The 26,375-nt window shown below is 45.6% G+C and overlaps 1 protein-coding gene across 3 annotated transcripts in view; it reads left to right on the top strand.

Moving 5' to 3' along the window:
* sox1a (SRY-box transcription factor 1a) overlaps positions 1–24,996 on the top strand; it is a 69,939-nt gene extending 44,943 nt beyond the window's left edge. The window contains exons 2-5 of one of the 3 annotated variants that reach the window (XM_068572462.1): positions 10,831–11,075; positions 14,090–15,176; positions 18,846–18,894; positions 24,057–24,996. In XM_068572462.1, the coding sequence (XP_068428563.1) occupies positions 14,337–15,176; positions 18,846–18,866 (861 nt within the window). In that variant the 5' untranslated portion in view covers positions 10,831–11,075; positions 14,090–14,336 and the 3' untranslated portion in view covers positions 18,867–18,894; positions 24,057–24,996. Of the gene's footprint in view, positions 1–10,830; positions 11,076–14,089; positions 15,660–18,845; positions 18,895–24,056 lie in introns of those variants that run through there. The other 2 variants (XM_068572460.1, XM_068572459.1) reach the window with 2 other exon arrangements.
* Positions 24,997–26,375: the final 1,379 nt, after the last annotated feature.

The following is a 26,375-nucleotide window of genomic DNA, read 5'->3' as shown; positions in this document are numbered from 1 at the left end:
CCTGATTTATTCAACGGGCGGTTCTCATTCAATTTTCTCCATATTCATAAGCGTGTTTCGCACCCCCGCTCTCGTTTTCCTTTTCAGCTTTAAATTAAAGGTACAGGAACGAGCCAGGCCTTTCATCTAGGACTGGGGGGATGGGGGGGAGGGGGGGGGGGGGCTGTGGCAGGAAAGCAAAAGTGTGTGTGTGTTGGGTGAGTGTGTGTTGGATGAGGGAGGGAAGGAGGGATTGGTAGTGGTGAGACTCTCTCCACTCCGTATTTATTAGCCCCCTCTCCCTTCCCTTTTACCCCCCTCCCCCTCCTCCTCCCCCCGCCCCCCCTCCATCCCCCCATCAGCGACACCTGGCGAAAAATGATTCATTAATTCAAAAAGCAGCATTTTTGAAAGCCGTATTTCAAAGGCTTCGACGGGGAAGCGAGAGGAGCTGAGTGGGGCAGGGTGAGCCGGGGAGAGCGAGGCGAGCGGTGGAGGAGGTGGAGGAGGTGGAGGAGAGGGCAGGGGAGGGCAGGGGAGGGCAGAGCCAAGGTGTTTGAAGGGGCAGAGTACACTTCAAGTTCCTGTCACGCCAAAGATCAAGCTGAGGATGAGGGGGGGAGGAGGAAGAGGAGGAAGAACAAATGAAGGTTTACTTCAGATTTCCTCGGCTCACTTACTGGATCTCCATGCAGGTGGCTTTCATTTAGCAAGGATCTTCCAGACAGCCATGTGACAGCAGATAGAGAGAGAGAGAGATTACACACATGCGTTACACACATTTATACACACCAGCGGTAAACACCAACAGCGGGATCGAGTGTCGGGCCACTCCCAGTCCAGCTGAATCTTTCATACGGCTGCAGATGATGTGGTTAATTATAGATGGCAGGACAAGCCGGGATCCTTAGCCTCAATTAGACGAAGGCCACGGGGTTACTGACCTGAGCAGCGACTGTCAGTGCCTGTTACACACTACACATGGCCGCTGACAGCGAGCGGGGCCGGGGCTGCAGGGCAGGGCTGGGTTACAAGGGCGACGGCTGTATTCTGTTCTTTCCCGGCGAAAAGAGGCCATAGACACACACACACGCACGCACACGCACACACACACAAACATACACACACACAAAATCAAAAACCCACGAATCGAAACACTGTTCCACTCAAGCAGGCTGATTTTGTAATCAGTGAAATTAATCACATTATTAGCTTATTACTCTTGCATGATTTTGTGTGTGTGTGTGTGTGTGTTTGCACCGTGTGGGTTTGCAGCTTCATTATTGGTCTAGAATAGAGAAGTTGTTTAATTGCAGTGATGCATGACAACATCTGGTTTACAAAACAAGCTCCAGGTTAAACAAACCCATCTGAAAGGAAATAATCAGCAGAAATAGTCCTTCAACTTTGGTCCGTGCTTTAAATGGTACGTTTGTAAGTGCGTCCTGAGCTAACACCAAAACAAAATTAATTGGTTTTCTCATCAGACATCGTGCTGAACCTACGTTTTATCTGGAGGAACAAAACCAACATGAGGTTCATGAAGGGAAAGAGCAGTTTGGGTTGAGATAAGTTCTGTCAGAGAAGCGTTCATGTTGAAAAGACTCTCTGCAGGAAAGAGCCATGTTTTGCTGACTCATCATCTTTATCCACTTCCTGGTTTGATTGTAACGCCGCCTGACTTCCTGCTCTCAGCTCGTCCATCACATACGGACATGTTTAGTGTTTATGACGGCTTCCAGACGGCGTGCTGCCGCTGTGGTTTTATGGGACGGTCGTGTTCGGTGCGTTGAGGCCTCATTACGACTTGTTTGACCTCCGAACCTGCGAAGCTGCTATCGCCATGTGAATGTCTCTTGTGTTGCTCAGAAGGGAATCTACCGAGCACATTGAACCATAACCGATAGAGAACAAAAGCCTCTAATATTACACACAAGTTTCAACAAACTGAAATGTAGATTTTTTTTTAAAAAGTGGCTGGAACAAAGCTCTGACGAAGGTGAAAGGATGATGCCACACAGACCCTCGCTGCGGTAATGCGGCGTTGTGAAAACATCAGTGTCACCCTCGGCTCGGCACCGAGCGCGGATATTTTTCGGTGTTTTTTTTTTCTCACGGAGGTAGCTATGGGTGTAGTGTGTCCCATTCCCAGGGTGTCTCTCGTAATACTGTCTCTGGGAACAAAACCAGGCAAATAGCCCTGAAATCCATCATATAATGATCCGGCCCCAGCGGCCGTGGCGTCAGGGAGACGACCGTCCTCGAGTTAATCGCCGCTGTCTGCCTTAAACTCTGTGTCTTGTGACTACAGCGTCCTCCCGCCCCCCCGGTCTCTTCTCTGTTGGCCCACCTCGTCATCCCTCCGTCCACCATCAAGGTTTCAACGCAAAAAAAACCAAACATATTTCCCCGAAACCGCGGTTGTGTGCGGTGAACTGTTCCACCCATGTTGCTCGTGGACGCAGCGCCAGCAAAGTTTTTATTTGTGGCTCAAAACTCACAGCTGCACCCCCCACACATCCAAACCCGTCCTCCTCCTCCTCCTCGCTCCCTGCTGCCTCACCTGTACTCACCTGTGTCTGTCTGTGCGGGTGAGCGAGAGCCAAGCCCCCTTTGGGACCGGCTGATTAGGGTATTAAAAATAAATGGGCTCAGTTTAAGGGGGGGTTTGGTGGCACGGTGGTATATATTTCTGTTAATTTTTCTTCCCCCCTCCCCCCTCTACTCCCTGCCCTCTTTCTCCTCTGTCGTGACTGATCTGGCAGAATATGATAGCACGGGCTGTCACAGCAATAATTAGGCCTATTTTCCGTGAGGTCATCTTACAGGGACGCTGGGCGGCTGTGGTTCACACACAGGGTGCTCTGTGCTGCCGCCGCCGCGGCCCCAGAGCCCCCAGGATGTGATCGACCACGCAGGGCCACAAAGAATCACTCCGCAGCAAATGAGCCAAACATAAAACACCTACAATCCGATATGGACCGCGGCTCCCGATGCTTTATGTGTACGCTGGGAGAGTTTACCTCGCCGGGCTTTCACAGCTCCGACTCAAACGGCCTTTTATGAAATTGTGTGTCCAGTCTAAAATATTAAACAAGATCCGAAGGAGGATTAAGTTGTCGAGGGAATCACCTGCGTTTCAAAGGGAGGGCGCCAACTTGTCCGACGTCGGGTTTAATGTGTAAAACTTTATGTTGAATGTGAGTAAAAAGCTTAACGCGTGCGGCAGACGGGCCGGTGCTTGGTAATGATTCCACTACGAGAAAGTTAACGGTGCCAAGCCAGAGCGCAACATATTTCAGTTGCATTGAAAACACTCGCCGGTTGGGTCAACAGCTGCAGGCTAGAATTAGAAATCAATTATTCAGCTTCGACAAGCTCATTAAGTCTCTGAATGGGATTTTCTGTTCTGAGTCGGCCTGCTCATTTCTCCTAGCTTGCAGTTTCTAATTAGTATTTCTTTTCTCTTTAAAGTTTGATGGGGAGTTTGGGTAAAAACGTGGGCAGGGACTTAACACTCACAGGCCCGCCGGCGCCTCTGAACAGTATCATTATCTGTGGAGGAGTCGCTGGAACACCGCTGAGGTTTGCTTTCAGTTTGGGCTCCGTCTAATGATTGGAGTCATCCGGATAAATTAGGCATTAATAATCAAAAGGAGTGTAATCTGGGTAAATTAACCATTAATAATCAAAAGGATGACTGGAAAGCATCACACAGCAAACGAAGCTGCACTAATCAGCCAGAAGAAAGGGGGCAACGGGGCCGACTGAGTATTTTGAGACAGAAAAATGGAAGCGTGTGTTTTGTGCGAAAATGCATTTATGGTCCGTTTCTGAAGGACTATTCAGCGCTAAAATGATTGATGTTGTCATAGAAACTTCCATCTTCCCCACTCGATGGCATCCTTCGAGTGAAGCCAGACATAAGCTTGCATTTCATGATGTCGCCTACTGTTGCCTACATCACTTACAGTGCAAGGAGGCTTATTAGCAAACCATTCCATCCTTCTCTCTCTCTTTCTCTTTCTCTCTCCCCGCTCTGCCTCCTCCCATCCCTCCCTCTCTCTTCTCTCTCCCTCTCTTCCTCTCCTCTCCACATTGTGTCTGTCTATCTGATCCCGTGGCCTTTTGTTGCGCTATGAAAGGCCTGATGCCACACTCATTATTTTCTCCTTTATCTCTCTCCCCACTGCTCTGATTAGAACAGTCGCCCCTGACAGACGCCCTCAGCCAGCTCCTATCCATTACACTGTGTGTGTGTGTGTGTGTGTGTGTGTGTGTGTGTTTTAGGGAGAGAGAGAGAGAGACATGTGAAGCTACCTTAAGTGTTTTCAGCACACTGTGTTATAAAGGAATATATGAAAACATAGATATTGCATAAAGGGTAAAATATGAGAGGGGGAAATTAGGTGCATTTTGGTCATTTTGAGGTTTTTGTAAAGTGAAATTACACTCTTTGGCCACACATGCACACAATAAACTAGCACGTACTCACACACACACACACACACACAGCACTGGCTTGCTCAAGCCAAGTTTTCCGTTTGGGCTTTTGTTGTTTTGCTGCAGTGAAGTTGGAGGGCTCTGAAGTCTGAATGCTGAACTATTCCTGGTGAAAAAGACCCAGATGTCCGTTGCGTTGCTTCATGTGTGCGTGCAGTCGCCTGCACACACAAGTGTGTGGATCAATAGACCTTTACGTCTACTTTTCCTCGCTGACAGTGGAAACTCAGACGAGCTAAAGGTCGTCTGTGTTTCTCTGTGCACGCCCCTTCTTCAGATGCGGATGCTCACATATTGCCAACCTTATTGTCATGGTCATCTTGTAATAGTAGGTGTCATGTATACAAAGTATGCAGGAAAAACAGCAGGGGGGCATTTAATACGCTAATCTCCAATAAGCTGTTTACTGTTTAATTTATTTTTTTTCGCATAAATCAGTCATGCTGAATTATGGGAAACACTTTTAAATATTTACAGATACATGTAAAATGGGACAAAAAGCCTTTTACACATATATTATTCTGTCATAGGTGCCTCCCTGAGTAGTCTGAATATGTCATTTGCTTTTAAATTGCATTATCATGCAAAATGAAGCAGAAATTTGATGAAATTCGGATGGATTCACCTGAGTTAATGGAATATGGGTTTAAGAGGAAACTAATTATCCCAGTTTAGCGGGGAGTGAATTTGTTTCTTTGGGAGGGCTGATTTTGAATGTAAACATTAATGGCCTCCTTGATTAGCATAAGAATCGCGTGTTATTGTCCTGCTCGCTCTGCGTCCTATTGGATATGCATCTGTGCTGCTGCACACACACACACACACACACACACACACACACAAGCTTTAACACACATATTACCTTTCTTATCTTCTAATGATGCCATTTCTGTTTTTTATTGTTTAGCTAATCCATAAAATTCATTTCTCCAATCAAATTACAGCTTTAAGGACCAACAGCATTACTGGAAGCTTTTCTCTTTTTGTGTGTGTGTGCGTGTGTGTGTGTGTGTGTGTGTGTGTGTGTGTGTGTGTGTGTGTGTGTGTGTGTGTGTGTGTGTCGGAGGCAAAACGAAAACAAGCTCCTGAGGTACTGTGGAGGTAAAGGAGAATATTTAATAGAAGCAGAACTGAAGAGGCTGAGTCATTGTGATGCTCCTTCTTCGCTGCTCATGTTCTCTTTGCGGAGTGTTGATCTGTGAGGAAAAGAAACAGACGGATGTGTCATTACGGTATAAACAAAGGGGAAAGGAAAGGAAAGATGAGGTGGAAAAGGAACGAAGGGACCACGGGACCCGGGCGAGGAGTTAAATTAAGAGAAGGAGGCGACGAGGAGAGCGAAAGGGCAGGTGAAGAAGGACGCTTTGACTTGAGGGCCTCCCGGGGACGATGACCTTATTTCAAATTCTGGGTGAGGGACTATAGTTAGGCAACTGAGGAGCCCCCCCTGTAAGTCTCACACACACACACACACACACACACACACACACACACACACACACACACACACACAAGCCCACTTTCAAGGCTGAGTTTAGGAATAGAGCGCCCCCCCTGAAGCCGTGCAGCTCCCTCAAAGGCCAAGCCGCCGCCATTGTGGTTAGTAAAGCGACACAATAGCTTGCAGCGCACAGTCCTCCTCCGTGTCCTTGCTGGAAAAGCAGCAAACCAGGAACTGAACCCGTCTTTGAGCGTCACGGGAGAAGGAACGCTTACGTTCTGACATTTAGTGTCCGTCAGCTGATTTGCTGTGCACCTTCTGGATATACTGTATTTGACCTTTGACCTTCATTTGCATGCGCAGGGTAAATTAAGACTCTGTGAACAGCTCCGCTGAGGTAATCGAGCAGATTATTTACATGATTCACGAGGAATTTACCTTCCTTTCGTGCGTGGGAACCTGCAGGAAATATTCTTATCAGCAGGACGAACAGACACGAGGTGACTTGTGGTGCCGAGTGTCACCTGGGGACCGCGACTAATTTGTAATAATTGCCGGGGTCGCCCGTGATCTTAATCCCATGCAAATCTGCCTCGTCTGTAATTTGTCGAGATCTTCACCCTAAATTACCTTCCACATTTCAGCAGACACAGAGGTCACCGGAGAGGATGTGTCTGATTTGGCATTTCTAGTGTTTACATCCTGTTGAAGTATTGATAATCTTCCCCCAGGGTATTTAAAACAAACAATATTTACATATTTAAACACACCAAACAGAAGCAGAAGTCTGCAAAATGAAGTTTTCAGGTGTATATAGAAATATTTTAAATTTTATATTTGATTGTTTTCTGTAATGTCTTGTAAAATGAAAAAAAAGAAAGTGAAAAGCTAAAACATGGTCGCACTATTAGATGTTCTACACAAAACCTTTTGCTGTTGGTTTTTTGTACCTTTTAAGACGTTTCCTCTTCTCTGAACGCCTTTTACTTTTTTAGAAGTTGGTGAAGTTGAGACAGAAACTCGTATAATGCTTTCAGTCAACACCTTCAGAGAATAAACTGTCTCGTTTTGAATAAATTAAACTTCTACCCAAAATGTTGCTTCACGCTGACGTCTCAGCGTGAAGCTCTCTGGTCCGTGTGGAGTTAAAAAACAACATAAATGAGGCTACAACTCCACGGCAAGTGAGCAAACTGTCTGCAATCAGTGAAAGGAGCTTATTGTGAGACGTGTCGGCTTTTTAGTGGTCAAATAAATGCACAGTTTGAGAAAGGCCCTAGTTTACACCACGACTCACACCGTTGGCCTCTTCCCAATTCAAGCCTCTCTCTGCTATGTAAATATATAGTAGCAGAGAAGTCGATCGCCAGGTGGAGCCGCTGGAGATGCTCTGATTCAGCACCTTGAATGCCCCTTTCCCCCCTCACCACATCCACTTATATAACATAACATAACGCCGGTTCCTCTGTTCACTGCGTAATCGCTTTGCTGGGGTCGCGCGGGCTTCTTCAGGGTAACTTGGTCGACGTTGAGAAGCGATGCTCTTGCTTCTCGCTTCTCCCGGCATTGCTTTCCTGTCACCCGTCCTCCTCATCGTGACCTCTGTCGCTCTGTTGTGCTCCAGCTGCTGCAATTTAGTGCCGAAAAGTGCAAAAACATGCATCACCGCTGAATGGGCTTCAGAGTGCATCATTGCTAACAAGGTCTAAGGGCCAAAGTGGTTAACTAGGCGTCTGTCTCACGCTCTTCCTCCCTCACAAACACTCTCCATCTCCCTCCTGCCTCCCTTGAACCACCCGGCTACTCTCACCCGCTTTCATTTTTATCAATTTTTCTTTTTTTTTTATCTTGTCAATCTCTCTACCTGGACAACGTCCAACATGAAGGATTTCATCATTATCAAAGAGAGATTCTCCATTAATGGGCCTTGACCTTGTCTCACTATACTTAAAAAACGCTGCTGCTCGGCGCTCTTTCCCATAATCACTCCCCACCCCCAACTTTCCATTTCACCTCGTCTCCTCGCCATAATCTCCCGGTTTCTTTTCCTCCTCCATAGATGTTTGGCTCCTCTCACCTTACAAGAACCCCCCTCTGTTGTTTGTGGGGGCTTGCCTGATAGCCATTAGTGTTACACCCTATTACATGAGTAATGACTGACTGTGAGCTCTAATTAGAGATGTGTTAGGGAGAGCTGACTTACCCTCCCTCCCCCCATCCCTCCATCCCTCCATCCCTCCTCCTTCCTGTTCACCGCAGAGCCGCTACTGCGACTCCATCGCTGTGGCGACACCATTAGCACGGCGCCTCTAAGAGTTGCAACTCCTGACTGTTAAAACCATTACGTTCATTACAGGCCAATCAGAGGGGAAGGTGTTATGGCTAATTGATAAGCTGAGCAGCGCATAAAATCTTGTCTCTAATTGCCCTGCGGGAAAAGGAGAAAGCGCCCCGGGAGAAAGAGACAGTGAGAGAATGAAAGGGAGAGAGATGGAGAGAGAGAGAGAGAGAGAGAAAGAGAGAGAGAGAGAGGGGAAGCGACTGGCGTGCTAATTTCAAAATCTGATATTTTTCCACTCGAATAATTTAGTCTTACAATATGTCTTCATCCAAACATGCTGTAGATTCCCCCCCCTCCCTTCTTGAATAATGGGATGTTTCTTCTGGGTTTGTCATCTGTGATAAGATGATTATCTGAAAGGTCTGGGCCACATTGTGAAGAGAGTCTCGCCTTCTCTGCTGGAGTAGGTAATCCTGGGTAATAGCATTATGGACACAGTGTTTTCCTAAAGCCCATGATTATCCACTGCTGTTTGCCATGGGATTGACATTGGCCTCCCTGGTCTCTCTCTCTCTCTTTCTCTCTCTTGCCTCATTTTTCTTACCCCTTTTTCTCACTTGTTCATGTCATCCTGTCTCTGACTCACCACTCCATCAGGCTCTTGTATCTTCTCTCACAATTCAAGCGAGAGAAGAGGATGAAAATAGAGCGCACGGAGACACAAAAGAACAAATTGCTCGTAGACAAGAGCGCCTCGCATTTGAATGGCATGTCCTCTGTCAGAAAATACCACTTTCAGTTTGTGTGTTTGTGGTTCTAAAACTTAATATGGACACAACGCTTCATGACATTAACAAGGACATGTTTCCTCCATTACCAACGCTAAACATCCTCAACACTGATCTCATGTATTTGATGTGTTTTAGCATATTGAGTTGCACAATCTGTGTTATTTTACTCTAATTTTCTTTTACATTATATATATTCTTCTGCGTTCATGTCCTCGTGAGCTACATTTTCCACTTTTATGGAAAGTAAAGTCTTTTGTTCTTTTCTATTTTGTCCAAATAGGCATATAAAATCATTAAGTGCTTTCTCATTGAAGTGTGCATCTTCACAGCTGTCAACATTGAATCCTCAGTGACGCTTTAAAAGCAAATAAGTTCAAAAGCAAATAAGATACCCGTTCTAGTATCAATCCCTTAACTTTTCACGATGTGTACGTTGTTGCCTCTCGCTGTGTTTGGGTTCTTCAGGTTGTTGAGTGTTGTGTGATGGAGCTTTGTGCTCCGGAGAGAGAGACATGAACCCAGCTCAGACCTCTGCTTTTAGCCGATTGGCTCACTCTTCCCTCCACGCTTTTAGGCCTGAACCTGACCTGATCTCTCCGGCGCTCTCGCTCACTCGCTCACTCTCCCACTCTCGCTGTCTTTCTTGTTTTTTTTTCCCTCTTAATATTTCTCAATATTGCCTTTTACTTAGCTTTACCACTTTGTGTCAATCACCTGTTTGCGTGGTTTGTGTGCGGTTCTTGTTGGAGGCAGAGCATCTCGCAAAGTGACAGAGTAATCTCTGGAGGATCAGGACGGAGACGTTGTTTTAATCTGCAGCGACGGGATCTTTGTCCTGGTACCAAAGAATATGAGAAGGTTGGTTCACAAGCAACTCCAGGAATAATAACAATAACAATAGTTATCCTGACACTTTAAGCCAGATGGGCTTACTTTAAGATGTCAGATTTCTAGAAGGAAATATTACCTTATGACCTTATGAGCACAGGGGTGTGTGTGTGTGTGTGTGTGTGTGTGTGTGTGTGTGTGTGTGTGTGTGTGTGTGTGTGTGTGTGTGTGTGTGTGTGTGTGTTTATTAATTTAACAGATTCATAAAATTCCAAAACAAGCCTTAAATGTGTCTGACAAACCAAAATGTTGTGCCTTTGATCAACTCCAGAACGGTTAAAGCTTCACTAATCGGCATATTTATATAAGAGAGGTGTGTGTGTGTGTGTGTGTGTGTGTGTGTGTGTGTGTGTGTGTGTGTGTGTGTGTGTGTGTGTGTGTGTGTGTGTGTGTGTGTGTGTGTGTGTGTGTGTGTGTGTGTGTGTGTGTGTGTGTGTGTGTTTCCCCTCCTAGAAGCTGTCAGAGCATATCAACAGAGCAACATGTGGACTTCACAGCATGAAGCTGTAGTTTTTGGGGGTTTGAGCGTCACGTTGTTGGACACAAAGTCTCCCGCGTGAAAAAAAACGGCCTCAGAGAGTCAGAACCTCTCCCCCTCTGCTTGCGTCCTCCTCTGCTCCAGGATCAGTAATGGGAGTCAGTATCCAGGAGGATGCGGAGGGGGTGCGCGGCTCCTCCCCGAGTCCTCGCCCCTCCTCCCCGAATGCGGCACAGCTGCCTCTCAGAGCCCCGCCGCTCCAGCCCATTCATCCTGGAGAGCCAAAAAAAAAAAGAGAAAAAAAGAGTGGCTATTTATTAGAATACTTGTTTTGTATTGTTCTGTGCAACACAAAAGACGCTTCATTGTGTTAGAAGCAAGCCCCCTTTCGCAGAGAGAAACAATAACTTGGAATTGTCTTTTTTGGAGTGTGTAATAAATGTCATTTCTTCTTGTCTCTGCCCCTCAGTGTGTGTGGAGTGGTGCGTTTGGGCACCGGGCATGGATGGCCTTGGCACTCGAGCGGCCAGATTGTAGTGGGAGTAGCGGTCTTACATGAAGCTTTGGAGGGTTTAGGACGGCTTTAGGAGCATGGAGGGAGAAATCTGCCCACTTGGTCTGGAGTAGAGGGAGCGAGGGGAACATGCGTAAGTGTGCGTAAGACAATTACGCATTTCTGGTATTTATCCTGGAGATGCATAGTTGATAAATGTTGTGAGTACAATTTATTTTTTGTTAAAACGTAAAGTGGAATAAATGCTAAAAAATAATAATAATTCAAGGGGCTACGTGAATTTGAAGGCTTTTGAATCTGTGAATGCGCGAAGTGGAATAAGTGTTTTTATTGGTTCGCGGTATTTCGGACCGTGCGGGCTCTGCGGTGCTCGGCTCAGCGCGCGGCGCGCGTGTCTCGCTGTTCTGTCTTTTCCTGGTTTTATTTCGGGACGAGTGGGACGCGCGCGCGGCTGCACAGCGCGCGGCTCTCCGCCTCAGGATGCGACCAGTTGCTCTCCAACTGACTCAGTTTGATTTTCCGAGGTGACATTACCGGCTCCCGGTCTGTTGGGGAATGATCAGTAATGTCTGTCCGGATTAACCCGCTGCATGCTGGGACATGGGAAGTTTATCCAACCGGGCTTTGTTTTAACGCGGCGCGATGGATGTCGGTATTAAGGTGACATCTTGGGTTTTTATTACTTTTCAGGAAGCAAGGGAGGGAAGGGGGGGGGGGGGGGTAGTTTTAGGATATTCGGTTGTGTAGGTTGAGGCTCTAAAACATTTGCTTTCTCTTACCTCACTCACGCGAGCCTCAGGTGATCATAACTGGTTTTCCTCCAAAAAGCCAAATCCACCTGTTTCCCCCGCTGGCGTGTCCACTGGGCTGTGCACGGACAACATGCACACGCGTGGACGTCATTGTTTGGGGGATTTATAGGTAAAATAATTTAGAAAGAAAATCAAATAAATTTGTTTTTCTTAAAAAAATAATGTTTTAACTTGTGTGTGTGTATATATATATATATATATATATATATATATATATATATATATATATATATATATATATATATATATATATATATATATATATATATATATTTGTTGTAGGTTTTCTGAAATGAAAAGGCACAAGCACCCTCTGGCCGCTGTGCAGAATAATTAGTGAGAGTTGTGTATTTATGCCCAGTCCGTCTCTTATTTATCTATTCATTTAGGGGGAAGGGGTGATAACTGCTTTGACCCTTGCCCCTCGCCGTACAGCGTCCTCGCAGCGCGCACATCCTGTTGCAGAGGCCGCGCACAAAGGAGCGAGCAGCTCTGAAAAGAGGTTTGTTAAAAGAGGAGTAACTGATGGGGGGACAGGGAGCGCAAGCAGGGCCGCCGGGGCCCCGGGGTCACACACACTGATCCTCTACTTTCCTGAATCCACTTCATGATGAGACAAACACGTCATGATGATAGTAATAATTATTATTATCAGAATAATTATGAGAATGTCATGAATTCTCTCGATCGATACTTTAATCAACACCGTGACAAAAGTGTATTTTTGTGTTTATTTTTGATCAATCATGTGTTTCTTAACTAACAATGGATGCTCGTGGCGCTTTAATTCATGTAGATATTTCCTCATGTATTAAAACAAGTAGTTTTTAGTATTTTTTTGTATTACTGAAATAATCTGGATTGGTCAATAAATGACTCCCTAATGTAACACCACCATACATGTTATGAACGTGTCGTGTGATAAGTTTTCATATTCGTATCGGTGTTATGTCCCTCTCTTTATTAAAAGAGGCCAGTGCGCCGTCATGTTCTGTATCTGAGTGTATTAGTGTGACAGCTCCTCGCGGCCGCCGCCGCCCTGCAGCTCTGCAGGTGTCATTATATTGTGTGTCATTATATTGTGTGTCATTATATTGTCATCGTCCTCGGGCCTGCAGCCACATGGCCGCGGGGCTGCGGCACTGGAGCCGCGTATTGACCGCAGTGATATCCCGTTAACCCCTGAACCAAAGGCGCATGGATCCGTCCGAGTGATCCCGCTCCCTCGGGCCCTGAACACAGAGCATCTCAAGCTAAGCCCCAATTAAAATATAAAAACCAGCAAAGGACGATGGAATGATTAAATCGTTAGTCTCGCCGCGGGAAGTGGTATTTCGTTTTCCCTTTCAATTAGGGGTTGATTGGGCTTTTCATGGGAGGTCAGCTGTGAAATCTGAATTATACATGCGCGGAAGACACATGCATCGGCTCTCTCTCCCTCTCACGGCTTCCTGCAGGTGTTAAACGGGGGAATTAAAGTGTATCAGCCACGTAAAAAAAAGTCCACTGACAAAATGAGAGTATACGTGTGGTCTTTCTGCGCGTGTCCAGCTGCAGCTCGGGCTCAGTCAGGAAGCATCTCCACCGCCAGCAGACGGCGATACCGGCGCTTTGCCCCGGCGACGTCACGCCATTGTGCTCGAGGGGCTTCTGCTCTGAGACCAAACGGTGTTTTACCAAACCTCTTTCACGGCATCCTCTGCGCCGAGTGTGTGTAATTTCTCTCTCCCTGACACCTGCTATTACTACATACCTTAATTACACACCTGGAGGGAGAGAGACAGAGAGAGAGAGAGAAAGAGAGGTGGTCTGAAAGAAGGGCTGAGAGGCGCCGGTTGAGCATCAAGTCGCCTGATATTGAACTGGTTTATAGGCTGTAATTCACAGAGAGTTGGGCCCAGGCTGCGAGGACGCACGATGTGAGAACAAGTGTTAAAGATGAGAGGAAATGTTCTGAAGTCCAAGCACTGATACAGAAAATAAGTGGAGAGCAAAGTGATTTATATCCGAACTTTTGCTGAAGCGAATTAACAACTGGAATCTGTTTAAACAATTCTTAATGAAACCACATCTGCAACATATTTTTAGACGGTTGACTCATTAGACTGCACCCCTGCTCACAAATCTTAGTTATTTTTGTTTAGCTGATGTCTCTGAGAGCGTGTTTGGAAATTTCAAATGCCTTCTATTTGTGGGATTGGCCCTCCTTCCTGCCTCCTCCTTCTCCTCCTTCTCCTCCTCCTCCCCCGGTGTGCTCTTCCTCTATGGTCCTCTAGTCACCTGACCAAACGCCATGCAAATCACTCTGCTGTTAGAGCCCCATTGGCCGCTTGTGGTTCATTTAACCGCTGTCAGTGCGCATCATATGGCCGCCGCTTTAACCAACTTCTTAACTTCGACAGGGAAAGTGGCTCAAATGCGCATTCTATCACAGTGGATGTGAACCAACCCAGGCGACGACAGCGTGAAATACTGGTTGGAGAACATTTTATATCCCTTTTCGGATTATTTTTTGTCTCGTGTTTGAATCATTTGGGGTTAGAATATCCATTCTGCACCCCGGGCAACTTGTGCGCACCCGATCTCGCGCGCGCCTCTCTTGAAATAGACTTTTTTTCTCTGTTGGTGGCGAAGTTTAAAACCAGGTGAATGTATAGCATGATGATGGAAACTGACCTGCATTCCCCCGGCCCCCAAACGAACACGACTACGGGGCAAACGGGGCCGAACGGCGGGTCCAAAGCGAACCAGGAGCGGGTGAAGAGACCGATGAACGCGTTCATGGTGTGGTCCCGTGGGCAGCGGAGGAAGATGGCGCAAGAGAACCCCAAAATGCACAACTCTGAGATCAGCAAACGGCTGGGCGCCGAGTGGAAGGTGATGTCCGAGGCTGAGAAGCGCCCTTTCATCGACGAGGCGAAGCGGTTGCGCGCCATGCACATGAAGGAGCATCCGGATTACAAGTACCGGCCCAGAAGGAAGACCAAGACGCTGCTGAAAAAGGACAAATATTCCCTCGCCGGTGGACTGCTTTCCGGGCACAGTGGCGGTGGAGTTGGTTTGGGAGTCGGGATGAGTTCGTCCGGGGTCGGGCAGAGGTTAGAGAGCCCGGGGGGTCACGGAGGCTCCGCCAGCTCCGGCTACGCGCACATGAACGGCTGGGCGAACGGCGCGTACTCGGGGCAGGTGGCTGCTGCCGCGGCGGCCGCGGCGATGATGCAGGAGGCGCAGCTCGCCTACAGCCAGCACCCGGGGAGCGGAGCGCACCACCACCACCACTCACACCACCATCACTCACACAACCCCCAGCCCATGCACCGCTACGACATGACGGCGCTGCAGTACAGCCCCATCTCGAACTCTCAGAGCTACATGAACGCTTCTCCATCCGGCTACGGCGGGATCACCTACACACAGCACCAGGGCTCCGGCGTCTCCTCCTCCGCTGCCATGGGGACGTTAGGGTCGCTGGTGAAGTCGGAGCCGAGTGTAAGCCCTCCCGTCAGCAGCACACACTCACGGGGTCCGTGCCCCGGTGACTTGAGAGAGATGATAAGCATGTATTTACCGACCGGAGAGCCGGGGGACCCGTCAATGCAAAGTAGACTCCATGCCCTGCCGCAGCACTACCAGAGCGCCGCGGCGGGAGTGAACGGGACGGTCCCTCTCACACACATTTAGAACTCACAGAATAATTGAAAACTGCAAACGAACACATAACCAAATATTTACCTCTTTTCTAAATAACCCCGGTCCCGAAAAACTACCTGCATTTTGTACAGAATGTTTATGATATTGTAAATGAAGGTACATAGCGAATTCATCTCGGCTTTTCTTTTTTAATTTTTTTTAATTATTTTTTTTTAAATTAATAGCCACCAGTGGAATTATATAACGAATATGATGCTGAGATATTGGTGATTGTGCTCCCATCTTTTTGTCCATTACTTCACAGTCTTAGTTGAGGGTTACGCCAGGTTCACATGGGGGGGGGGGGGGATTTGGTTCAATTGTCTCATACTTTTCTTGTAAGTTATTGAAAATGAGATAACGTGTCATAATCTTAAGAAAGTGCTTTAAAAAGAAATGGGGGAAATCACATTCTTTAAACATTTGTGTTCATTTGCAGAAGCCTGTGTCTTAATTCTTGGAAACCATCTCTTTTTATTGTAACACTCTAATTATTGTAAATTGTGAATAATTTTAATATTTCAAAGGATGACGGGCAACTGCTGTTGTAATTTAAGTGCTTTTCTGCAAGTGAAAAGCCCGGATATTGCAATGAAGAAGAATTGAATAAATTTCACCAGATGTTGCTTTGATTCTTAAGACAACGTCTTAGACTGATTATTTTCACAATGTTCTTACAGGATTGTTTTCACGTTTTAGGACACACAAATATCATCCAGCCTCCTCTCGAGAAAAAAAACATAGCCACCTGTTTAAATCGTGACACCACATGATCCCTGGAGCTTTTAAATAGTCTAATTGTTTGTGCGTAATTGCGCGTAAAAGCTTTCCAGACTTTGGCCTCCGAGGAAACGTCAGCATCTCGGTTGGATGATGATGTTTCACGGGCTTCACTTTAATGTGAGTAATGAGACATGTATTCATAGATTATGAAGAAGTTTTGCTGTATAGGCCAAAATATATTCAAGTGACATATTATATTATAATTTCTTAACAAATCTGACACTTGAACGCCTCATAAGAACCTGTTAGTTTTATTAACCAAACCTCCTCATTTATTAATGTGAATAACAGGCAATACGTCATTTATGCTATGAACAAACCTACTTTTCTCCTGTAATTTATTATGAGCTGACAGTATTTATAGTTTATTTAAGCAGCAGAAATATAGACATTAATTCAATATTTCTGTTTTTCTAACGCATTGCAAGGTCGTGTCAGACTTATATTTATTGATTAGATCACATCAGAATATACATAACGAAATGTTATTTAAAAATATAACAACACATCACAAGGCCATAAAACTCATGAGCTTTAATATTGGCTGGGTTTATGTGAGGCCCTTAAAAAACAATCTGAATATAATACAAAAACACTCAAATAGATAAATATATTTTTGATGCACTGAGAGAAATCTATTTTATAATTTCACTGCTTCTGTTTTGAACACTTAATGAAATAATAAGACGTAAAAAGCATTAATAAATAAGAAATACTATAGTGAACTGGTTTATTTCAACATCAACATGAAGTTTAAATAATTCTGTCTTTAGGAATTTAATTGTTTGGAAGTAAAAATACCTCAAGTGAAATATGATATAGTTTAAATATATAAATGTAGTACATATACCTTCATGGTGATCAACAATACAACAGACCTCCGAGAAAAATAAGTCCATCTTCAAAATCAAAAGTCTCCATATATTTAATTGTATTTTTTAAATCTTGCTATTTAATATTGCTCAAAATGAGAAATGTAATAACTGTTATTTTACGGGTTTCTCCACTTTTAGCTCAGAGGCAGTGAAGGGAACCGAGGAAACATTAAAGCATTAAAGTTTCCTTTGAACAATAAAATATGAACAAGAGACTTTGGGGGGAATTACAGAACAATAAATAATCTTTAACGTGGTTTCACTCACACAGCAGCGCGTGAGATGAGTCCAGATGGAACACGAGCATCCAGCAACGTGCACAGCTAAACCTCTGCAGCCTGAACGATGCTCACACTGGACTTAACCTTGGGCCGCGCGCGCTCGTGCCAGTGGGGTTATGATGACTCATCAGAATGTTCAAAGTTGTAGATGTTGGACTGGAGATGACTTATTGGTCCAAAAGCTCCTTCACTGCTTATCAAACATATTTTAGAAAACCAATACCACGTCATTCACATTGTTTAACTTTTCTAAATAATGACAAATTGCTCTGAAAATGACGTCATTTTTTTTTTTTGACAGACCGCAGCTGGGTTTGACATGTATATTTTATTATTGCCTGTAGGTCTCATGTGTAGATACAGACTAATAGCCATACACATGCAAATTAGGGAAAATTATGCCTACTTAAGCATTTTAAAATCAATTAATCTCAAATACATAGTTAAAGGGCCTATTTCACACTGATGAAGACTTGCATGGCGCGTCAATTAAACCTGTTAGGCCTCACAGTAAAGCGTGCAACGTTTGGCTGAGCATTAATCTGTTGAAAGAAATCAGAGGAACAATGTCTCGAACATTTGTTTTCAATTCTGAAAAAGCCCCAAAAGAAGCGCGCATCTATGGAGACATCTCTCCGCACTGGCGCGCACGGGATGGCACGGGGATGGCCTCCTCGTTCGTTTAGCATCTGTTTCCATCTTATCTGTTGATGTGAAGAGATGCGGATTAGCACTGAAAAGCCTGGAGAGGCGGAGCGCGTCACGGCGCATCGCCGGGCTAAAAGAGGAGCGTTCTGGCAAATTTAACCCGAATAAATTACACCTTGAGGTGGAAGAGGGGTAAGTGTAGGGTGCAGCGCGTGGAGGCGGCGAGGCAGCGGCGTGTGTGTGTGTGTGTGTGTGAGAGTGTATATGTGTGTATGCTTGTGTTTAGCTGACCGGCCAATAAATCTCTCCACCGCGCGCTGCTTCTTATCTTGTAGCCAGCGATATATTCCGTGCTAGGAGGCCATCAGCACCGGCGCACACTCGGTTGCTCGTAAAGCCCCGATCCCTTGCACTCCCTGTCCTAAATGGGGATAATTAGCGTCACTTTATCACGCCTCTGCATATTTTCTCCGCGCCCCCCCTCTCCCCTCTTCTCCCTCCTTTCCTAAAAAAAAAAATTACCAAACAGGCTGCTCTCGTCGCCCGCTCTGTCACAGAAGATTATGGAGACAGATTGCACAGAGCGAATGTGCCGCGCGAGATTAGCGCGGAATAGAGAAAGCAACTGGGCCAATGGATTCCTCGGAAGGGGCCTTATCGTGCAATTACACGTTGACATGTTTAACAATCTTGCTGCCTCTTAATCCTGCAGTGCTGCTCTATCTACCCACAGCTACACACGCTGTACGCCGGCACACAGACCTAATGCACCGAAACGCAGCACAAATGTCCTGAAAGTTATGAGAAATTGCTTTATTTTTTGAAACTTTGTCAAGCATTCAAACGCCTTTTTTCTTTTCTATTTTATTTGTATTTTTCAGATTTCTCCGTTGTTGGAATAACATCTACTCTGGAACTTTTTGACAAGAGGTGAGATATCAAAATGAAAGAGAGAGAAACATATATATTTGGTGTGTTGTTGCCTTAAATCATCTTAATGTTTCTCATATCGACTGATCGAACAGTGCACACACAAAAAATGAAATGTTTGCATGACCATCTATAGATGACCAATGTAGAGCGAAAGGTGACAGTTTCGTATGGAGTTAAATGTAGACTTTACCATCTCTCTGACCAACACACACACACGCACACACACACACACACACACACACACACACACACACACACACACGTCCCGGCCCCCGCCCCCCTCTGCCTGGCGGTAGCCTGCATCGGGGCCTGTGTGGGAGTGATTGTGGGCGCCACTGTAGGAATTTGGCAGCGGCCGCGGTTTGGAGCGCTGCCCCACGCTGAGCCCCTTTCAGCGGCCAGCGCGCTGTGAGGTTGGGAAGTTTCAGTCAGCCGTACAACTCAATGGCCCCCACAAAGGCGATTACAAGCCCCAGCGCATTCCTGTAGGGACCTGGGAGCCGCGCAGGTGCGAGGGGGACCGGGGCAACCCGTCACAGAAGTGATAAACACGGGACAGGGCTGGGGCGCGCACACAAAACCAGCCGCTCCACGGGAACCGGGGAGTTTTTGGAGGAACGAGGAGAAAGGAAAGAATAAGTTTGAAGAAGATGGAAGTTTGGGGGGTTGGGTGCAGCATACTGAGTGGCCTCACTGTCCATCACCGCATGAAAGGACGAGGAGACACTCCATCAGGGCTGAAGCCACGAGACCAAAGGCGCGCAGCCCCAAACCAGATGGACGTTTGGTTAAAAACACAGAGACTTTCTCATATCCTTATATTTTCTGTACTTTATTATATGTTCCAAAGTGTTCCAAAGGTAAGTCAGGTGAAATATTGTTCACTACATGCTTTGATTTTCAGACATTTACTTATTTTTAATGTGTTCAAACTCAAAAACCCAAGGCTGTAAAGCGATCTAAAACCTCTCGCCTAGTGAAACAAGTCCAAGCTTTGCAGGTGATATAAATGTAACCTCATCACATAAAGGAGCTTTGTTATAGGGCCATGAAACTCAACCAGTCCTGCTTTGAAATAACTCAACAGACTCAATAAGTTTGTTTAAATGAAGCAAAGACATTTTCTCATGCTGCCTGAAATAAACTTTATTAAATACATAATAAAGAACTTTATTTTATCTGCAAGGAAGTGACAGAGCCGAATCCATGTCAGTGTAAAAGGGAAAGGCAGCATGGTGGGACTGCACACACACACACACACACACACACACACACACACACACACACACACTGATCCTGTTGTGTGACACACAGCAGCGGCAGAATGAGTTTTGAAGTGCGTGGTGTGACATGCAGCGTTGGATGACCTCAGTCAGAGTGGCCCACTTTGCTTGGGGTCGTGCTCACCTGGAGGAAAACTTTATACGTTTTAAAGTTAGAAGCATCCGACTGCTTTGAGAGCAACATGAAGAGATAGATCCACAAAGAGCTTTGTGTTCTTGTAAACAATATAATCATAAACAGGTTGGTTGCAGAGTGGTGAGGCAGCAGCACGAGGGAGAGGATCCAGGACATGATCCTCTCACTATGGTGCAACCATCAACCATCAACCATGCAACCGTTCCTCCATTGCTTGAGTCCCCCGGGCGGACTGTGCAGATCCTTTTGAGAAGTGAACAAATGTTCTCGGACCAAAACCTACCTCCATTATCATCGGACTTCCCTCTGGAAGTCAGATCCCTTTGGTTCCATTTGAAATAGTCTGCAGCGCGGTGGATGATTGGATAAAGGTCCAACGGGTTCAACGCCATGAAGGCTTCGTCATGACCACCGACGCCCTGCAGCCGTAATACCAGAACACCTGCGAGGTGGATGCGCGTCACATTTTGCTTCCTAAATGCCAGCATGCTGTCAAAAATCACAACCTGGGTTTATGCTTCATGCTGCTGTTTGCTGAGTGCAGAAAGCAAAGCCGGCGTAACTTCATGTCAGTCAGTGAATTTCAACAAAGTAAAGAAGTAGTTTTCAGCCATATGAACAGGTTTATAACCAGAGAGAAAGGTGAGGTGCTTTAATGCACACTACTATCACTAATAACCTTTTGCTGGTTGGAAGGTTGAGATTGAAAGAAACTGAAAGAGGATCAATACAGAATCTGACATTCCTGCTAAAACACTGATGGCTGAGGTTAAAGTGCAGGTGGCGCCTCAGCAAAGGTGGCGCCTCCGCGAGTTAGATGGCGCTTTGAGCCCTGGATGTGAGACGTGGATGTATCGTCATGAGGTCACCCGTTGGTTGGTGGCCATTTTAAAGCCTTGAGTTTGGCGTTGTTGGCCGTCGCCATCTTGACGTTTTGCATCCAGTGAACAGAAGTGACCATATTTTGACTGCGGAGGAGAGATGGAGAGACGCCATATGCGGCTCTGGTTAGCGTAGCATCCAAGCTTCATGGTATATTTGACTCTAAATGGGATTATAATTTACTCAATGAACATCCTGACTGATTAAAGACTTGAAATTAGCAATTGAGAACATAAACTCATGTTCACAATGTTTACTGAAGTATACATGGAGAAGTATAGAGCCATTTTAACTGAACAATGTTGTATAAATGGCTCATATTGTTGGTTTTATTAAAGCATACAACAAAGTCAGAGAGAGAGCCTCCATCGATCTATACGCTAAATATTTAAATACAAGAAGAACGCGTTTTCTCGCGGTGGCGGTTCTAAAATAAGATGAAAGTTAGTTGCTCTATTCTGTTATGAACAATGAGTTGATTAGCAGACATTGGCGAGTGTTAAAAAGTTCACAACCTTTGGGTTGCGTCAGCGCAGCGTCTGTTTTTTTGCACCACTGACGTGTAACACAACAAAATGGCGTCCAGTGTGTGAACATATGGTCCTGTCCCTTTTTTCAAAGACGTCCATTCGGCTCCGAGGCCGCCTCCCCCGCCGGCTAAGTGATGGAGCGACAATGTGTATTATTATTCGTCATATCCCTCAATTTGTATTCCACTTCACCCTTCGTACCGTACGTGCAGGTCTTAGCAGGTGTGCTTGGAAAACCGGCGTTTCATACGACTCTGCGTCATACTTTCGGCAGCTCTGGCCTTCAGCTCCACAGTAATAACTTTGTACTCGCCAGAGTAATTGCTGAGATGTCAGAATGCAGCTACGTCGCTAAAAATACGTCCAACAGGGCAAGAAATACTCGCAACCAGTCACTCAGGCAAGTAATCAGCGCCTCTACAGCGAGCGCACCGCTCATTCCCCGCCAGAGGATCTTCAAGAAGATGCAATGAATCGCATGAGAATGAGCCGCACTCGTCGTGCAGAGATGTGCGTCGGAGGGGAAACTCTCACACTCTCATGTCGACTCCCTGGTTGGGATCACACACGAACATGCAGGGCTCTCGTATGAAGACGTGGGACTTCCCTCTTCAAACACTGGAAATCCTCGTTAAGTTCAAAATGACAGGAGCGTGGATCTTTTAAAGTTAAACTCGACTTTCTCAGGGTGTCAGTGTCCCAATCGTCTGTGGCAATCAGAACAACAAAAGGAGGGTCAAATGATAAGTAAGAAGTATCCTCTACAATCCTGGAAGGAGATTTTGCCAAATATTCTTTTCTCTCTTTTATCACAAGTGCCTCCAAAATGAGTTTGAAGGAGTTTGCCAGTTTCCTTGACAGCGTGGGTCGAACTATTACAGGTTCAAGTCAGAATTTAGAGTAAAATGTTAATGACGCCGAGTGGCTTCCTGCTCTTCACTTCAGAATTGAACCACCATCATTTTTATTCCCGACCAGCGAGAGCATTGATCGTATCCGTTTTTCAGACAGCTTAATTTTATATGAAATGTTTCGGCGGCTAAGAAGCATGTTCATGTGTTTCAGTCGGGAAGAAATTCCTCTCATTACAAGCCAACATGTCATAGGACTCACAGAGCTTCACGCAGCGGTAGCGGCCATTTTCTAGATGCAATTAGCTGTCAAAAAGTTAGCTTCAGACAACTGAGATTTCCAGAGACATCGCATGGCGACTGGCTGCAGGCCACACAGGCTCCTGCAGACTAGTATTACTTTCTTTCTCGTTCTTCCATCTCTCCCAGTTGACTCTTTTCAGCAGGTGAAATGCTTCACTCTGGCCTCTATATGGTGTTTTTAGCCATGCTAGCGACGTAGCTCTCTGTGTGGCACCGCTTTGTGTCCACCACTTTGATCCATAAGTGAATTATATCTCAAAGCGGGTTGAATCCATGGTCGCCAAACGACGAATCCTTCGCCGTTCCCGTGACTTTTACTCGCTTGCTAGTTTCCACGGCTCGCGGCTCGTGATGTGAGCGCGTTAGCATTTCACTCAACGCGCCGCTGTGCTAAAGTACAGCTGCAGACTCTCCGTCGTGGTCTTGAACGCATCACACATAGCTCACTGTGTGACCGGCGGTCTCACCGGCGCTCACTAACTCAACAATTCACTCAATAGAGTGTGTTGAACAACACAACTGCAGCGCTCCTCTATCGCCGGCCTGCACACATGCGTAGCCACCAGATGCTGTAAAGGATTTTTCCCTCCAGCGTGGCAGGTGATAACTCTCAGTGCGGTAGAGAATGAGGTTAATGTGGGGTCAAATGGTTCAAATAAGAAACAGCGGTTTTACGGCGCCTGCTGCGCGCTGATAGCCGTTTGGACCGGCTGACCTTTGACCTCTGCGGGGTCAAGTGATCCACAAACTGGGTTGTTTAGATAGGTCAGATTTGAACAAGTGAAAGATGTGTTTGTCACAGCAATATGTCCGAGTGGAACAGATAAATAGTTTCTAATGATTATAACCCTACTCAATTTGTTTCCTGCGCCATTAGATGGTTGTCAGCCATCAGACTGTTTAAGGCGTAGAATCTGTAATTTAATTGATCGCCTGCTGGCTGTGAAGCATTCAGTCGACTGTACCTGTGTGTCTCTTTACATCTACATGTACATATTGTGCACAGTTTGTATTTGTTATAGCGTAAACCTCACACCCCAGGGTGCTTATAGCTGTGTTCTGCTGTGTCTTTATTTATTGACTTTTGACATTTGATATCCTTACAAATCAATATCCTCTCTTTGTCCATCCCCCCCTCCCACCCTCTTTTCCTCTGTCTGTCTCTCTCTTCCAGCAAACTGTCCATCATGGCTATCACCAGTGGACATGGATCACGGTCGGGCCTGTGATTAACAGATAGCGCCTCGTCTCCTCGGCTGGCAGGCCATCATCATGACGAGCACTAGAACATAGGTGCTGTGGGCGAAAAAGACCTTTAGGAAAATGTCAGCGACAGTCAGAGCCCCAAATTTCCTCCTTTCAGTCTTTTCCATGTGACGCTACCTCCTCTAAACCCCTTAATTACGCAACCCCTTTCTCCTATTGACCAATGTTTTGTATCTAAGTACAGTGTCTGGTTTCGGAGTATGTGGAGATTTTATCTTTTTATGTTGTGTCGCTTACCTAAAGGTCATGAAAATCATCCACAATAAAAATAGAAAAAAAAAAAAACCCAGCCCTATATTTCACCCATCTCAGCAACAACAATAAAACAGCTCTCGCTCCCCGTTCCCTTTCACTGGAGCCAGCTTCACTGTCTTAATACTCTTAGTCCCTCAGTTGGCATGTTTTCCAAGAACCCCGCTGCATTTTCAGATTTGTAAAATCCATCAAAATGCCTGTAATGAATCTTTCTGCAGCCTTGAGTGTATTTACCAGACCAATAAGAAACTTGCAGTGATACGAGGGACCAAAGCATCAGCAGACAGAAACACGTCGCTTTCATTTGAACACAAACCTCTTTTATCAAAAGAAGCAGAAAGAAAATAAACATGTTATTCACGTATCATTTTAGGTGTCAACTAACATATTTCCAGTGCATGAAGTAACACGTCATGAATATTTCTATTTTACATTTTCAAAAAAGAAACCACAATCTGTGCAGTTTTCTTCAACTGTCCTCTTGTGAGACTCATCTTTTATTCTTCACTTTTCTTGTACAATCTGTTTTACTGTTGTGTTAGCTTTAGCTGAAAAAAAAAGAGAATACATGTTAAATAAAATCTTGCATCTTATTTCTGCCTAAGAATAAAATATTGTGCTTCTCGTCTTTTTTTTTTTTTTTTTTACAACATTCAATTTGGGAGGAAAATGATTACTTTAAAGTAAGAAGTTACAGAAAAGTTTTAACATTTAAATGAAGTGTTAATTTCAAGGCTTAAACGCGCCCTCAATTAATTTACCACTGGCCCGAAGTAATTGATTTCAGATAGAGAGAAAGAGAGAGGTGGGGGTGATGTGTGTTGATGTGTGAAAACCAACAAATGAAAAATAACTAACGGCATAATTGCCGTGAGCGTTGTAACCTTGCTTTATTGATTTTATTTTCCCATCAAGGCATTTTGCTTCCATCAAAGTTTGGCCGTAATAACGCGAGTCGTCTGTGATCGTTTCTGTTTTGTTCACTCAGCCTCTCGGTCCGACTCGTCAGGTGTGTGCAACCAACCGCACAAAGACGAACACCGGGGAGAGAAGAGTCCAGCAGGGTGTGTGTGTGTGTGTGTGTGTGTGTGTGTGTGTGTGTGTGTGTGTGTGTGTGTGTGTAGGTACAAACACAACGTGTACAGGGACTAGATAATGAGCATCTCAGGTGACTACATGCAGTGATTACCAGGTTGCTGCTGTTATAGGAACTATATCACATAAACATACACTCCCACTCTGTGCACACACATCCAGATGCACACACACACACACGCACACACCCGGCACACACACTCTTGAGAGATCCTTGGTTATCACACCCTTCCAGATTGTTCTCAACTACTTATGGAAAACACACGCACATCTCAAGATGTGGCCGCTCTTGCCAATACGAGCCCAGTGTTAAGAACAGTTGTTGTCGTTGTCGTCGTGTTTTTTTTTATTTATTTTTTTTTAGCATCTCTAAATTCCTAGCGTTGCTAAGGTGCTTTGGGAGGGGATTAACAGAGGCTGGCGCCGATGAGCAAGCCTTGCAGATTTCCAACCGGCAGGAAAAAGACAAAGGACGAGGGGAAAGAAGGAGGAAAAACAGCAGAGGGTTAGACAACAGGGAAATCGCAGTAACAGCTTGTGTAAACACGAAGACTTGAGAGAGGTAAAGAGGTAGAAACCAACGAGGGCCGAGCGACGGAGAGTGAGACTAAATAATAAGTATCCTAAAGAGGAGGCCTTAACTTTCACACCGGCGAGGCAGAAGACTTCCTCCTCTCTTCTCTCTCTTTACCCCGGCTCCTCACCCTCTTTTCATGTGCTTCCTCTCTATTTCTTCCTCCCTCTTTATTCACCCCGAGGGCAGTATAGTTTCAGATGCAGACACTTTTGTCTCTCTTTCTTTCTGTCACAACTTCAAACGGCGCCGGCGTTCAGGTCACACCGACGGGCCCGCGGCGGCGTCGGTGACTGCGCCTTC

This window comes from Clinocottus analis, unplaced genomic scaffold, assembly GCF_023055335.1.
Source record: "Clinocottus analis isolate CAN_PGR_092001 unplaced genomic scaffold, fCliAna1.0.p SCAF_12, whole genome shotgun sequence".
Classification (NCBI taxonomy): Eukaryota; Metazoa; Chordata; class Actinopteri; order Perciformes; family Cottidae; genus Clinocottus; species Clinocottus analis.
The sequence above is the reverse complement of the archived record's forward strand: the minus strand, read 5'-3'. Positions and strand labels throughout refer to the sequence as shown.